Below are 13,048 nucleotides of genomic sequence, written 5' to 3'. Positions count from 1 at the left end.
GAAAAAATAGGTAAATAAACAGGCGGGACAGAGAAAGAAAATTTAAATCTTTATTTTTGAAAAATACTTATAGAACATATACTATCCGCCAAGCACGGATTTAAGCACTTTATAAATATTAACTCCTTTAATCCTCATAAATGACCCATGAGGCACAGAAAGGTTAAGTAATCTGCTTGAGTTCACACAGCTGGTAAACTGCAGAGCCAGGATACAAATTTAGGCAGTATGGTTTCAAATGGCCAATAAACATTAAAAAAAGTGTTTGAATTCATTCTAAAGAATTGCATAATTAAAACAACGAGATGCAATTTTTGCCTATCATACAGGCAAAGACAAAGTAGTTCGACTATAACCTATGTTGGTAAGTACATGAATAAACAAGCATTCTCATCTACTGAAGGTGGAATTATAAATTTAATGTCACCTTTTTGAATGGCAATTTGACAAAATCTAGAAAAATTATAAATGAAAAAACTTGTTAACCAACAATTTTTCTCACAAGTCTTCTTATGAGAGTACAGGCACTTATGTATAAGAAGATTCACTTGAGTATTGACTGTAATGACAACAAAAAAGATACAACCATCAATAGCAGAATAACAAAATAAATTATAGGATATTTGTCCAACATCACACTGAGCAACTTTTTTAAAACCTATATATTAGTATGTGCTAATATGAAACAATGTCTAAAACTGCATTCAATCAACACAGTAATTAACAAAATAAAACACATTGTAAAGTCCCTGTGGGTTTTCCTAAGTATCTATACATGTGTGTATACGTGTGCATATGCTCATATATGCACAGAAAACATCTAGAAAGATCAAATAAGAAACCATTAACTGCCTTTGGGGGGTAAAAAGGGAAGAAAGAAGAAATGAGGATGAGGCCTTTACTTTTAATACCATTGTATAGCTTTTTAAAATAGTTGTATATTATATTTAATTACTACACTTATGGTGTTTAAATGGCTTCACCAAAAAAAAATAGGATGGATTTATAACTGTCTCAAGGACATTAGGTAGAAATGGACTTTAGGATATAGAAATAGGAATATTACTCACAGTGACTGAGTCTAGACTAAGACCAGGTAAGAATCTCAGAAATAAACCTAGAGAGGGAGAGGGGAAAAGAAATTCTTCTGGAGAAGAAAAAAATCAAAAAGAGAGAGAAATTATAAATACAAAGGAAATCCACTGTCTTCTATCTCAGGGATACGTTTTCTTTTATGTTTACTCAGTGCTACAGATAAAAATTATAGAGCTAGCCAAAGACATAGTAGAAAGTGAACTAGTCCAGAGTCAAAAGCTACACTTTGATCCCATCTTTGCTTTAACTATATGATGTTAGGCAGTTGGCTGGACACGTGCAGCGTGCAGGTGGCTCTCTTCCATCCTTAACCTGGAGTTTGCATCCAGGCTCTTGTACCAGCCAGTTCCATGATCTATAAAAACTCTAGACAAGTGCCCAAACCATCACAGCCACCTGTGTGCATGTCCTGTATCAGAGACATCATCATTCCTGGGTACGCTGTGCTCTAGAACAGTCTCAGGGCACAAAGAATGTCATCACGTACCAAACCTAGCAGGTAGATGCTCCCAAACTTTCTTTAAAATGGGCAACTCTCCAACACACATAAGCCTTACGAGAGTGAAAAATCAAAAACCAAGTGCTGAGGTCTTGTTTTATCTTTACCCCTAAGATAGAGCTGTGGTCACCAGAATATAGGGAAAAAAAATCTCCAAATCTATCCTGCACCTTGAATGGCTCATGTGTTATAACCAGCCTGTCTCCAAAGTGGGTAGGATGTGGGAGACAGAGTGGAGACACACAGATCCTACTTTCTAACTCTATGATTTCAGATGTGAATAAGCGTTTCTCAATTTGATGCTCTCCACCAGGAGTGGGGCTACCCAACTGGTTACCCCTGATGGCCATCCGTCAACCGGAGGACAACTGCAAAGTCAAAGCCCTCATCCCTTTAAGAGGAACAGTAAGTTTAGATCATCCTTCATGGAAAAAAAGGCAATCTAGGTCAAAATCTTTGGTAGCCTACCTCCCTCCTCAGGAACTACATTTGCCAGTAGAATATATGAAATCAAGTTTTTTATATTTCTGTGAAATAGAAATAAAACCTTGGAATTCTCCTTCTAGGAAATGCAAGTAGGTCACAGGAAAACTCAAAAATGGAGGGTTTTTTATGGGAATTAAGAAGCTACACACAACAAAGCTTTTTGAAAACAAGGTCCATATAAAATAAGACTTTTTTTTTACTTTTTATTTTTTTAAAAGATTGGCACCTAAACTAACAGCTGTTGCCAATCTTTTTTTTTTTCCCCCTGCTTTATCTCCCCAAATCCCCACAGTACATACTCGTATATCTTAGTTGCAGGTCCTTCTAGTTATGGGATGCAGGATGCCACCTCAACATGGCCTGACAAGCAGTGCCATGTCTGTGCCCAGGATTCGAACCGGCGAAACCCTGGGCCGCCGCAGCAGAGTGCACGAACTTAACCACTCGGCCACAGGGCCAGCCCCAAAATAAGACTTTTTTAAACAGAAAAGTAGCTTTAAAGAAAACAATTACTTATGAAATTAGATTTGACCAAAAAATAGACTCTGAATTGTTAATTTGTATTTCCCTAAGTTTTCTACTGCATTTACACATATACATATAAAAATGGAACCAAAGTAAATAAGTGTTGTTGTTTGAAAATTTCGCCATGTCCTTTATGATGATTCAGATAGGCTGTGACTTGCTGGAGGTCTTATTGGCCATAAAAAGTGGAAGATCTAGGACGAGTCTTGATTTCTCCTTCTTCTCGGTCCAGAACTTCCTCTAATTATGGCTCTCACAGGAAACAGGCAGTTCAGGATGGACCAGCGTCATCCACTACGTGCAGGTGCCTGACACGTGACAAACACTAAGTATTTGTTCCCTTCCTTCTCTAATTCCTTCATCCTTTTTATTTCCCCTAAAACACATGGGAAAGTTACAAAGTGGGTGAGGGATGGGCCTTCCACATACAAAGACCTTCATTAATTAAGGATATGTTGAGATGAAACATCTCAGAAACTTTATACGTACTTAGAAATCTATCCTTAAAGCTGCTTGCTGACTCTTGGAATCTCTTCACCAAGGGAAAAAACCTTTCAGTTTAAATTAATGAAGAAAAAGGATAAAACCCAAGTACTTGAGATAGGCTAAAAGGCAAAATAAATTATTTTCAAAGTATAAACCACCATACAACAGACAATGAGTCAGCACTTTCCCTGTTTTGTTATGAGGGAAAAGGGTAAAGATGACAGAAAAGCCTTTAGTATCCAAAGGCAATGGCGCAATCAGTATTTAAAGATAAGAAGTCATGAAAAGAAGCTTCTAGAATATCACTCTTTTGCCTGAGATCAGTCCTACTTCCCCCTTCAACAGAGAAGAAACAAGAAGTTTTAGAAGGGTTTTTTTTAATTGGTTCTTTAAAGTTTCCTCAAGAAAGAAGAGATGTACTGAATATCTAACAGAAGCCAGATGTCAAGCTAGACACTTTGCAAAAAAGTTTTCTTGTTTAACTCTGACAACATCACTGTAAGGTACCTTACCTTAGCAAGGTTAAGAAATTTATCCAAATTCAAGTAAACCAGGAGGGGATCAAGCTAGGATCTGAATCTGTATCTTGTAATTCCAAAGTCTATGTTTTTTTCCGAGACTCTGTGACACGTATGAGGGACAACAAAGAAAAACTGATGAAGGAACCAATTAAACCACAGGGAACAGCATTCCTGCTCCTACTAAAATCCTGCCCGGTTCCATTCTATGTTTAAATCATATCCTAATATTTTGCAGAATTTGTTTAAATGCCCTGTAAAGAGAAATACAATACCTTTAGGTCAAATTATTTCTGCTTGTTTTGTTGCTTGGAAAACATTTTTGGAGTCAGTTAACAAGATACCAAATATCCATAACTCAGCAAGACAGTCACTGCACTGAATTCCTAAATAATAGTCCACAACCGCAGAAAATGGGCAATGCAGCACAGAATAATCAAAAGCAGCTTCATATTTTCCAGATAAAACAAAGCATCGTTTGTATTGAGGCATTTTTAGAAAGTACCAGGGAAAACCAGACTGCAGCCTGGAATGGCTTAAAATACCACATTTAACAATCACATCAATGGCTTTTAAACTTTAGAGGCCTACAGCTTCCTTTTACGACAAAGTCAAAGTGAAGGATTAGACAAAAAACTCACAGATTAATTCAGTGCATACTGAAGTTTAGAGATTAGCCAATGCCTTAATTAACACCATTACTAGTGCATTTAGCCAACCAGCTGGGTTTCAACAATGAAAAGGTGAAGGTCAAATGTTTTTTTTTTTAAATATTGCTTTATCTAAATTGCTTCAAACTAAGCCCCCCTGCTGAAAAAAGAATACAAATAATTAAACTGAAAGGAAACGACCAATAAACAATTATTTTGGCATATTAAGCAACTGTTCCTTAATAAGTCTCTATTTTAATGGAGGCAGTACCATAATTAAGAGTTCACCAAGCTTTGTTCTTCTGCCTCAGCTTGGAGCTACTTCCACACCAATATGGAGCAACCAGGAGAGCTGGAGAGGGCAAAAGATGATGGTTTCAAGATTGGCAGAGGGCAAGACAGGGAGAGGGACCAGCCCTCTCCAAGGAGGGCAACAGGCCTTGCCCATCTAATGCTTCCAGATGCCACTAGCTCCTGGGTTAAAAGAAAAAACCAAAAACACTCTAGACTGTGAGTTTTGATTATATAATAGATGTTAAAGAAAATTATATTTCATTCCTTGGAGATCAGTTGGGAAAAAAAAGTCCAGAAAACTAGCAGCGCCATTTACTCACTAGGTAGAAACTAGCTATTATAATGAGCTATACCAGATAGCTGTGCTTGGTTAGTTTCTGATGTGGAGGAGACCTGCCCAATGTCTAAGACTAAAGAACCTTCCACAGTGTGCATCTTGGTGGGAGGTGAAGTCCACCTTACCCTACAGAAGCTAAGAAATCCAAATACACTCTTGTCCAGCCTCTCTTGCAGCTAGAACCCAGGCATGGAAACCAGGCTCAGCCATTTAGATGCACCTACTCCACACTTTCAATTATTTCTTGGCTATTCTTAAGCATTTTCTCTTCCAGATGAATCTTTAAATCACGTGGTTATGTTGTATTTTTTAAAAACTGACAGGATTTTTTGGGCAGTGAAAATACTCTGAATGATACTATAAGAGCGGATAGATGTCATTATACACTTGTCCAGATCCAGAGAATGAAGCACACCAAGAATGAACCCTAATGTAAACTATGGATTTGGGGTGATTATGATGTGTCAATGTACATTATCAATTGTAACAAATGTACCATTTTGGTAGGGGATGTTGATAATAGGAGAGGCCATGAATGAGGGGAGTCAGGGAGTATACAGGAAATTGCTATACCTTCTTCTCAATTTTGCTGTGAACCTAAAACTGCTCTAAAAAAGTAAAGTCCTTAAAAAAGAAAATAGTTGGGATTGCATTACAGATTAAATAAGATGCATAGATAATTTTGTGAGAGCTGGTCAGTTTAAAATAATGAATCTGCCCATTCAGGAATATGGTATTCCTTTTGTTTTTTTGTTTTTTTTTTTTTTTGAGGAAGATTAGCCCTGAGCTAACTACTGCCAATCTTCCTCTTTTTGCTGAGGAAGACTGGACCTGAGCTAACATCCATGCCCATCTTCCTCTATTTTATACGTAGGACGCCTACCACAGCATGGCTTTTTTTGCCAAGCGATGCCATGTCCACACCTGGGATCCAAACCCGAGAACCCTGGGCTGCTGAGAAGCCGAAGGTGCAAACTTAACTGCTGCACCGCCAGGCCAGCCCCTGGTATTTCTTTCCATTTATTCAGGTCTTCCTTTAAGTCCTTCAGTAAAGTTTTATTATTTTCTTCAATATAAGGCTCGTACATTTCTTCTTTGGGTTATTTAAAGTTTTTGTTTCTATCATAAAATGGGCCTTTTTTTGCTACTCATTTTCTAATCAGTGCTGCTGTACATAAAAGACATTAATTTCCTATGCTGCTCTTATATATTCACTCTAAACTCTTATTAGGTCCAGATTTGATATCAGAATACTCTCAATCTTAGAATGCAGTAATTATTTTTAAATTAAGTACATTTAATAATAGCAACATGAAAGTTTTCTGATAGCAAAGGTTACTTAGACATGTGGTGGAAGGTTGCAGACCTCTCTGGAGAGCTTCAAAATAAAGAAAACACCTCATTTGCTTATTTTAGATCAAGGGCCTAACATAAAAGCAGGGAAAGAAAAAATAGATGCCCTCGTCTGGACCTCCCCACATTATGGTTTAATATTGATTTTTGCTCCCTTAGGCCTAACTCAAAGTCAAGAGAGAAATACAGTGCTCATTTGCAATGATGGACTAATGGGGACAGGTAAATGTAATTTCCCAAAAAACATTTTAAAGTTTTTTTTTTTTTTTAAAGATTTTATTTTTTCCTTTTTCTCCCCAAAGCCCCCTGGTACATAGTTGTGTATTCTTCGTTGTGGGTTCTTCTAGTTGTGGCATGTGGGATGCTGCCTTGGCGTGGTCTGATGAGCAGTGCCATGTCCGCGCCCAGGATTCGAACTAACGAAACACTGGGCCGCCTGCAGCGGAGCGCGTGAACTTAACCACTCGGCCACGGGGCCAGCCCCCATTTTAAAGTTTTTAACACTGCATTCTCCAACTTGATTCTATAGCCTCCAGAAAACACTTTTTGCTCGGCCATAAGCATTTCCTAGGTAAAAAGTATAATCATAAAAAAAAAAAAAAAGAATTTTGCTATTCTTAGAGTTTACTCAAAGGCTTTCAAAGTTTAATACTCACTGTACATATTTCAAATGCCCTTATATACACATAACTTGAATTTCAATACCTGCTAAAATTTTACCAATAGTTTAAAATAGATATATGTGACGTTTTCTTTTCAGGATAGGAACTGAGTGTATAACAACTTTTCAACACTTCCGAAAAATTGTTTTCTTTTGAAGAATACTAAATTTAACTCAGTGATTATATTTTCCAAATTCTCAAAATAGCTTCGACATAAAAGTGTAGTTCAAGATTGTCTATAAAAACAAAGGATATGAAAAGCTGAGCTCAATATTTGACATGAATATTTCCTAAATTTCTATGACTGAGTTCAAGTATATAAAAATGAATTTTCCTTTGTCTTTGCAACAAAGAATGGTTTTAATTGGAAACAGTAGAGCAAAATTTTTCCATATTGCAGGAGATATTATTACCCAAGTTTCAAAGCAGTCTCAGCAGATTAGCCAGCTTTAATTTACAGAAAATCTTAGCTATGATTTACTTATATAATGAGAGTTGGCACAGAGCTCAACATATAAATGATCAAATTCCAAGTATTTTCCCTAATCATCTTGTGACAACTTCATCAAGATTTAAAAGTCCATCTGTTTTGTTCCCCAACTAATACAACCAGGTTCTAGTTAAGAGAAAAAAGGCACATAACATACAGATGTTTTATGAAAAATGTTCCCATTGCTTTTGCAAGTTGGTTTGCATTACTGAAAAGCCATAGTGTAGGATCATCATGAAGAAATAATTCAGGACAATCAGCAGTTGATCTTAAAGACCAAAGGGAGAAATAAACCCAAAATCACATGCTCTAAAACGGAAAAAGTCTCAAACACAAACTGCATTCACTGTCTGGCCCATCTGAAAGGCAGGGTGCCGAAAATCATTAATATACTGTTATTCCACATGAGTCTGGCACTGGTCAAAGAGGACGGTAGGTCTGTTGTGAAAGACTCCGTGACTAAGTAGGGAGTTTTGGCTTGGAGACCCTGGCCCTGAGAAAAATAACCCACTGGTTGGCAGCGCCAGCCCAACAGACAGCTTAGGACCTAACTATGCTGGAAATTACAAAGGCATCTAAAGAAGCAAATAATAAAATTCCTAGGATGAGTGTCAGGCGAGCCAAAATTGAAAATAAATTTTTTTTTAATGGCTTTCAGGGAACTAAAGAGAAGGATGCTTTGGCCTTGACCCAGCAGAGGGTGAATGCCCTCCTGCATAGAAATTATGTGAACTGAAAATTCTCCATAGTAACAATTCTAATTAATTATTCAAAGCTAGAGGTTGATTTTCTAAGGTTAAGAGCTAACTATGGTCTCCTGTTTCTATCATTAAAAACTGGTTTCTTCTTTTCTTTGTACCTGCTTACCCAGGCATTAATGAGAAGCTTCTTATGGGACCTTAACAGCAACTTTACAACAAAGTCTCTAAAGGTAAGTCTGCCATTTTGCAGACTTCGTTTAAAGGATAATTAATAATAAATAGAAAATTTGTCTAGGTTTCATATAACCAAAAAGTTTCTCTTATACAAGTACAGAAACAACAAATATTAACATTATCTATTATAAAACCTTTTGAATTAAAGAGTTAACCATAATTCAGTGATGTTTTGGTAACAAGTGTATTTATTTATACCTTACTAGAAATTAAAACTCAAATGTTATTCAATATACAATAACTCAGAAAACCAGTCATTCTATGACTCCGGATTAACGTGAGTTTACAGAGTGAAATGGTACACTTCCGGGAAATCAATCCATGCTAACAGATTTTCATTGTGCAATACAGGTAGGCAATATGTAGTTTTTCTATCAAAAGAAACTTGCTCCAGGGTGTAACACTGAGTGATCACAAAAACAAACTTAAGAGGAGTTTCTCACATGGAACGCAGACTAGAGTCACAATGACCACATATGCACCAGTACTCTACCAACAGGAATGAAATCCAAGCCACATGAAGTAGCTCTCATCATAATGAAACCTAGCAGTCTGGCATTAAGTGGAGCTACACCTGTTAGGAGGAAAATTTGATACTCAAAAGATGAGGACTAGTCAGCCAGCAGTTGCTCGAACATATAAAATGCAATCGCCTGTGGAAAAAAGGAAAAGGCTTTCTAGAAACTAAATTCCTGGACGCACCTGCTATTCCTCAATGTCTCTAACTCTGCCTTTGGATATGAATGACCTGTTAAAATTAGGAACCTCACACATCTTCTGGGAAAGGATTTGGTTCAGAACCCAAATTCAACTTTCAAAGTCACTTCCCATAAGAAAGCTCAGAAATACATTTAGTTTTTCATAGCCTCCAGTACTACGTGTGTCTAACCCATACCACTTCTCTGACCCATTCCTGATGCAATGTCATCTGCCCAGCCTGGAACGGGTGAGGTCTCGCTGCCCCACGCCCACCACGCTTGTTCAACTCAACTCATTCTTCTACTCATACCTGTTTCCTTCTTGCTTCCCTTTCCTCCCTCTCGGCTCTTCTTCAGCACAGCCTTTAACATTTTCAATGCTCCTTTGCCTCTAAAGAGAAAAGGAGGGGAGGGAAGAGGAATTAAGGGTTGTAAGTTGGAATATAACTTGCATATTGACACAAGAGGTAATTTGTGTGGAAACAAACAGATCGCTCAGGATAAACATAAAGGTACCTTGAGTTTTACATTAATTTTCTATGAATAAACTAAAATGGGAAACTAAATACTAACGACACGAGTTTTTATAACTTTTAATGAATGATCAGAAGTTCACTGTCTTGTTATAAAAGTTAAAAAAAAAAAAAACCCAACAGTGCATTCTCAGCATTCCACATCTAATTAAGGTTATGAGGCTAACTCTGGGCACGTTACTGTAGGATGTCTGGCACAGGAATGCGGGGCTCCCAAGCCTAGTTCATCAAAAGAAAACATTAAAACAGAGAATCAAAAAGATGATGGTTAAGAAGGAAGCTACCTAGTTAAAAGCATGTTTTGCAGGTGCTACTGATTATATAACCACAAAGAAAACATTTTGGAAGGTTATCAGAATGAAACATACCTTGTAAGCATTGCAAAATAAATACAGTGGGAACACATTTTTAACCCTGATGTCAGGGGATCCGATCAAACAGCACACACTACAGGAGATTTTTACTGCATATTGTTATAACTTTTTGGAGGGGGTAGAGAAGAAAAGAAGAACAGATCTATGGCATTACAGCTGAATCCTTTAAATAATAAGCTGTATTCTTAAGCAGGGTTGTACTGAGCATAAAAACAACACAATGGCCCAGGCCTTAGCTGAAACATGAAACCACTCCTATAGCAAGAGACAGACAAAAGGACTATTATTTCATCATTTGGTCAGTCTCCTTTAGCTCCCTCTTCCCTGCACTGACTCAGATGAGATGGCTGGACAACTCCAGACAGTAACAAATCTGAGTGGCTTGTGTACCATCACACCCTTGTTAATGCACTAAGGAGAGGAAGGTAGAAGGCAAGCAGTTTGCTCTTGAAAGAAAGGAGAAAAAGTAAGGAGAGAGGAGAGGAGAGAGAGGGGAAATGAGAGCACAACTCCTACATAGAAGAGGTCACCCAACCTGCCTAGTCAGCTTGAACGGTTAAAACGGCATTAGTCTAACACCCCACACAACCTCAACCCCAGAATGAAGCAGAGGGATTGTGGGGACCACTGAGAGGGAGGAAGAGTCCCAACGTGCTGCCATTCACAGAACCGCACAGCATAAGCGCACACGGTGACCTTTCTTATCACTTGGCCCAGACTTGTGTTTATTTTTCTAAGCCCTTTGTTTTTCTACAGCAGAAATAGAGACCCTAGGAGGCTGACTTGCCCAGGGGTCACGCAGCTAATTAAGAACAGGGCCAGAATCCAAATCTGCTGACTCCCAGCAAGAGTCCTCCTCCTTCCACGCACCAGCCTCTCCTCTCAGAGCAATGAAAATTTCGGGCAACAGCAATCAAACAAAATTCATCAAGAAACAAACCTGAGGGACACTCGGAAGATAGTATCTTAAGCGGAATTTGGAGAAAGCAATAGTGAAGTTTATTAGGGCTAAATCATCTTACAAACAAGTCTTTACACACAAAAGGGGCATGGTTTAGAGCCTAATTCTTTTTAAAAAATGCTACTTGAATGAACCCTGGTGAAGAGACTTGGGTTTCACCTAAAGGGCAAGCACTCTATCTGGAAGACAGCCACAGTCCGCTTCCCTAATAAACTGCAGAACTGTGGAAACACAAATTTCTCCTGATGGTCATGCTTAAAAGAGACAACGCAAAACGCTGTAGCATAAAAAATGGAAGCAAAATTAAATAATAAATAGATGCCTGGTAAGCACATTTTATTTTCCAAATAAATCAATCAAACTTCAGAGTTTGTCATGTAGCAAAGACTACACACTTTAAAAATAAAACACAGAAAAATACTGATGGAGCCATGTCAACAGAGCTCGTTCAAGGTCTTTGAATGAACTCCTCCGGAGCCCTGGATTTCCCTTGATCACTGAGCAGCTCGGGTCCCATGATGGTGGTAGTAAAGCTGCCCGTGATTAATCACCCTGCTCACCACCAATCCACAGCAGACCCACTGTGCTACTCAGAATACATGTTCCACAGGGCAAGGACTAGGAGACACCAACTTGGGCATCTCATCCCAGACACCCTGTGTGCCTATTTGGGGGAGCTCAGCTGTTTTCAGAATAGTTGCATCTTCCATATAAGTCGTCTTCACTAAAGTGCAAGAGGCTATCAGATATCTGCTGTAATTTTTTTTTTTTTTTTTGAGGAAGATTAGCCCTGAGCTAACATCCACTTCCAATCCTCCTCTTTTTACTGAGGAAGACTGGCCTTGAGCTAACATCCATGCCCATCTTCCTCTACTTTATGTGTGGGATGCCTATCACAGCATGGCTTGACAAGTGGTGTGTAGGTCCACACCCGGGATTTGAACTGGTGAACCTCGGGCCACCAAAGTAGAATGTGTGAACTTTAACCGCTGTACCACCAGGCCAGCCCCTCTGCTGTAACTTTTTTTTTTTTTTTTAGTTCTTGCTTTCCTGCATTAACAGCAGGTCAAGGCAAAAGGCTTAAATTTATATTTTAAAAGCTATTCAAACTGTGACCTGGAGAAACTTTGATGATACCGGAGTGCAACAGTAAGGAACCGCCCCCCACTCCCACCCCATACACACACACACACACAAACCTGGAAAGGAAAAAAATAAGACTGCTCCCAGTGAGTTAAATTCTGAATTTAACACAGATCAGAGTGGAGCCATGCAAAGCTACCCAGGAGTCCCAGTCATCTGTGGCCTAAAAGACATAACTGGAACTTCATATTCATCAACAGACCTAAAGACTGTGCCTATCTGCAGTCAGAAAGAACCACAACAATAGGCTGGAGGGGCCAACACTGGCAGAGTACAGTCCAGAGAAGATTATCTGGCACATGACAGAACCCTATATACTTACAAACACACACCCCCACATCCAATTCTGGAAACAGACCCATCAGGCTTTCAGAGACCAGTGCCACTAGACGCTGGTATCATAACCACTTTCCCTTGTTCCGATTCTATTTTCACTGAGCAACCCCTCATGACTTGGCTCCTTTCTTAGCCTAACAGTGGGGAGAGAGTGTGCTGCTCTAGTCAACCCAACACAACTGTCTGGCTTATTGAAAAATATGATTCCGGGAATAAATTAATAAACCGGTGTTCTGGCTTTAATCAAAAGTTCTCATGAGCTTTGTTAAAGGGAGTCACTTTGCCAAGTGCAATTCATTTAAAACATGGAGAATATTGAGTTTGACCCCACTTTGAGTACCAAAAGGAAGACAGTGGTAAATTCTTGAATATAAAGGCCACCAGGAAGCAATCTTGTGGGGGCAGCGAGCAGGTTCTCCCCAAGCCACACCCTCTGTGTCACCACACTTCCCTTCCCAAAACAATGTCGACTATTGTCATTTTTCCCCTAAAAAGGGTGAACACTGACCTGCCACAGAAGTGAACCAAACAGAAATGATGCAAACCAGCCTTCCAGACACAGTAATTCAGATGCAACTGATTAAATCACAAGCCCAACACACTGAAAAGAAACTGCCAGAAGGCATCAAGTTGCTACTAGAGGACCATACATGTGGTGAGGAAGTACTTTCAG

General features: G+C 38.8%; 1 protein-coding gene across 28 annotated transcripts in view; it reads right to left on the bottom strand.

Moving 5' to 3' along the window:
* The window catches only part of TANC1 (tetratricopeptide repeat, ankyrin repeat and coiled-coil containing 1), a 229,055-nt gene that overhangs the window by 146,986 nt on the left and 69,021 nt on the right, over positions 1-13,048 (bottom strand). For 13 of the 28 annotated variants that reach the window (XM_070507820.1, XM_070507823.1, XM_014859495.3 and 10 more), the window contains one exon: positions 9,340-9,419. The exons of the other annotated variants lie outside the window; for them this stretch is intronic. In XM_070507820.1, coding sequence (XP_070363921.1) covers positions 9,340-9,400 — 61 coding nt within the window. In that variant the 5' untranslated portion in view covers positions 9,401-9,419. The remainder of the gene's footprint in view (positions 1-9,339; positions 9,420-13,048) is intronic. 28 annotated transcript variants of the gene reach the window in all.

This window comes from Equus asinus, chromosome 4, assembly GCF_041296235.1.
Source record: "Equus asinus isolate D_3611 breed Donkey chromosome 4, EquAss-T2T_v2, whole genome shotgun sequence".
Lineage (NCBI taxonomy): Eukaryota > Metazoa > Chordata > Mammalia > Perissodactyla > Equidae > Equus > Equus asinus.
Note: the sequence above shows the minus strand (reverse complement) of the source record. Positions and strands in the feature narration are given on the sequence as shown.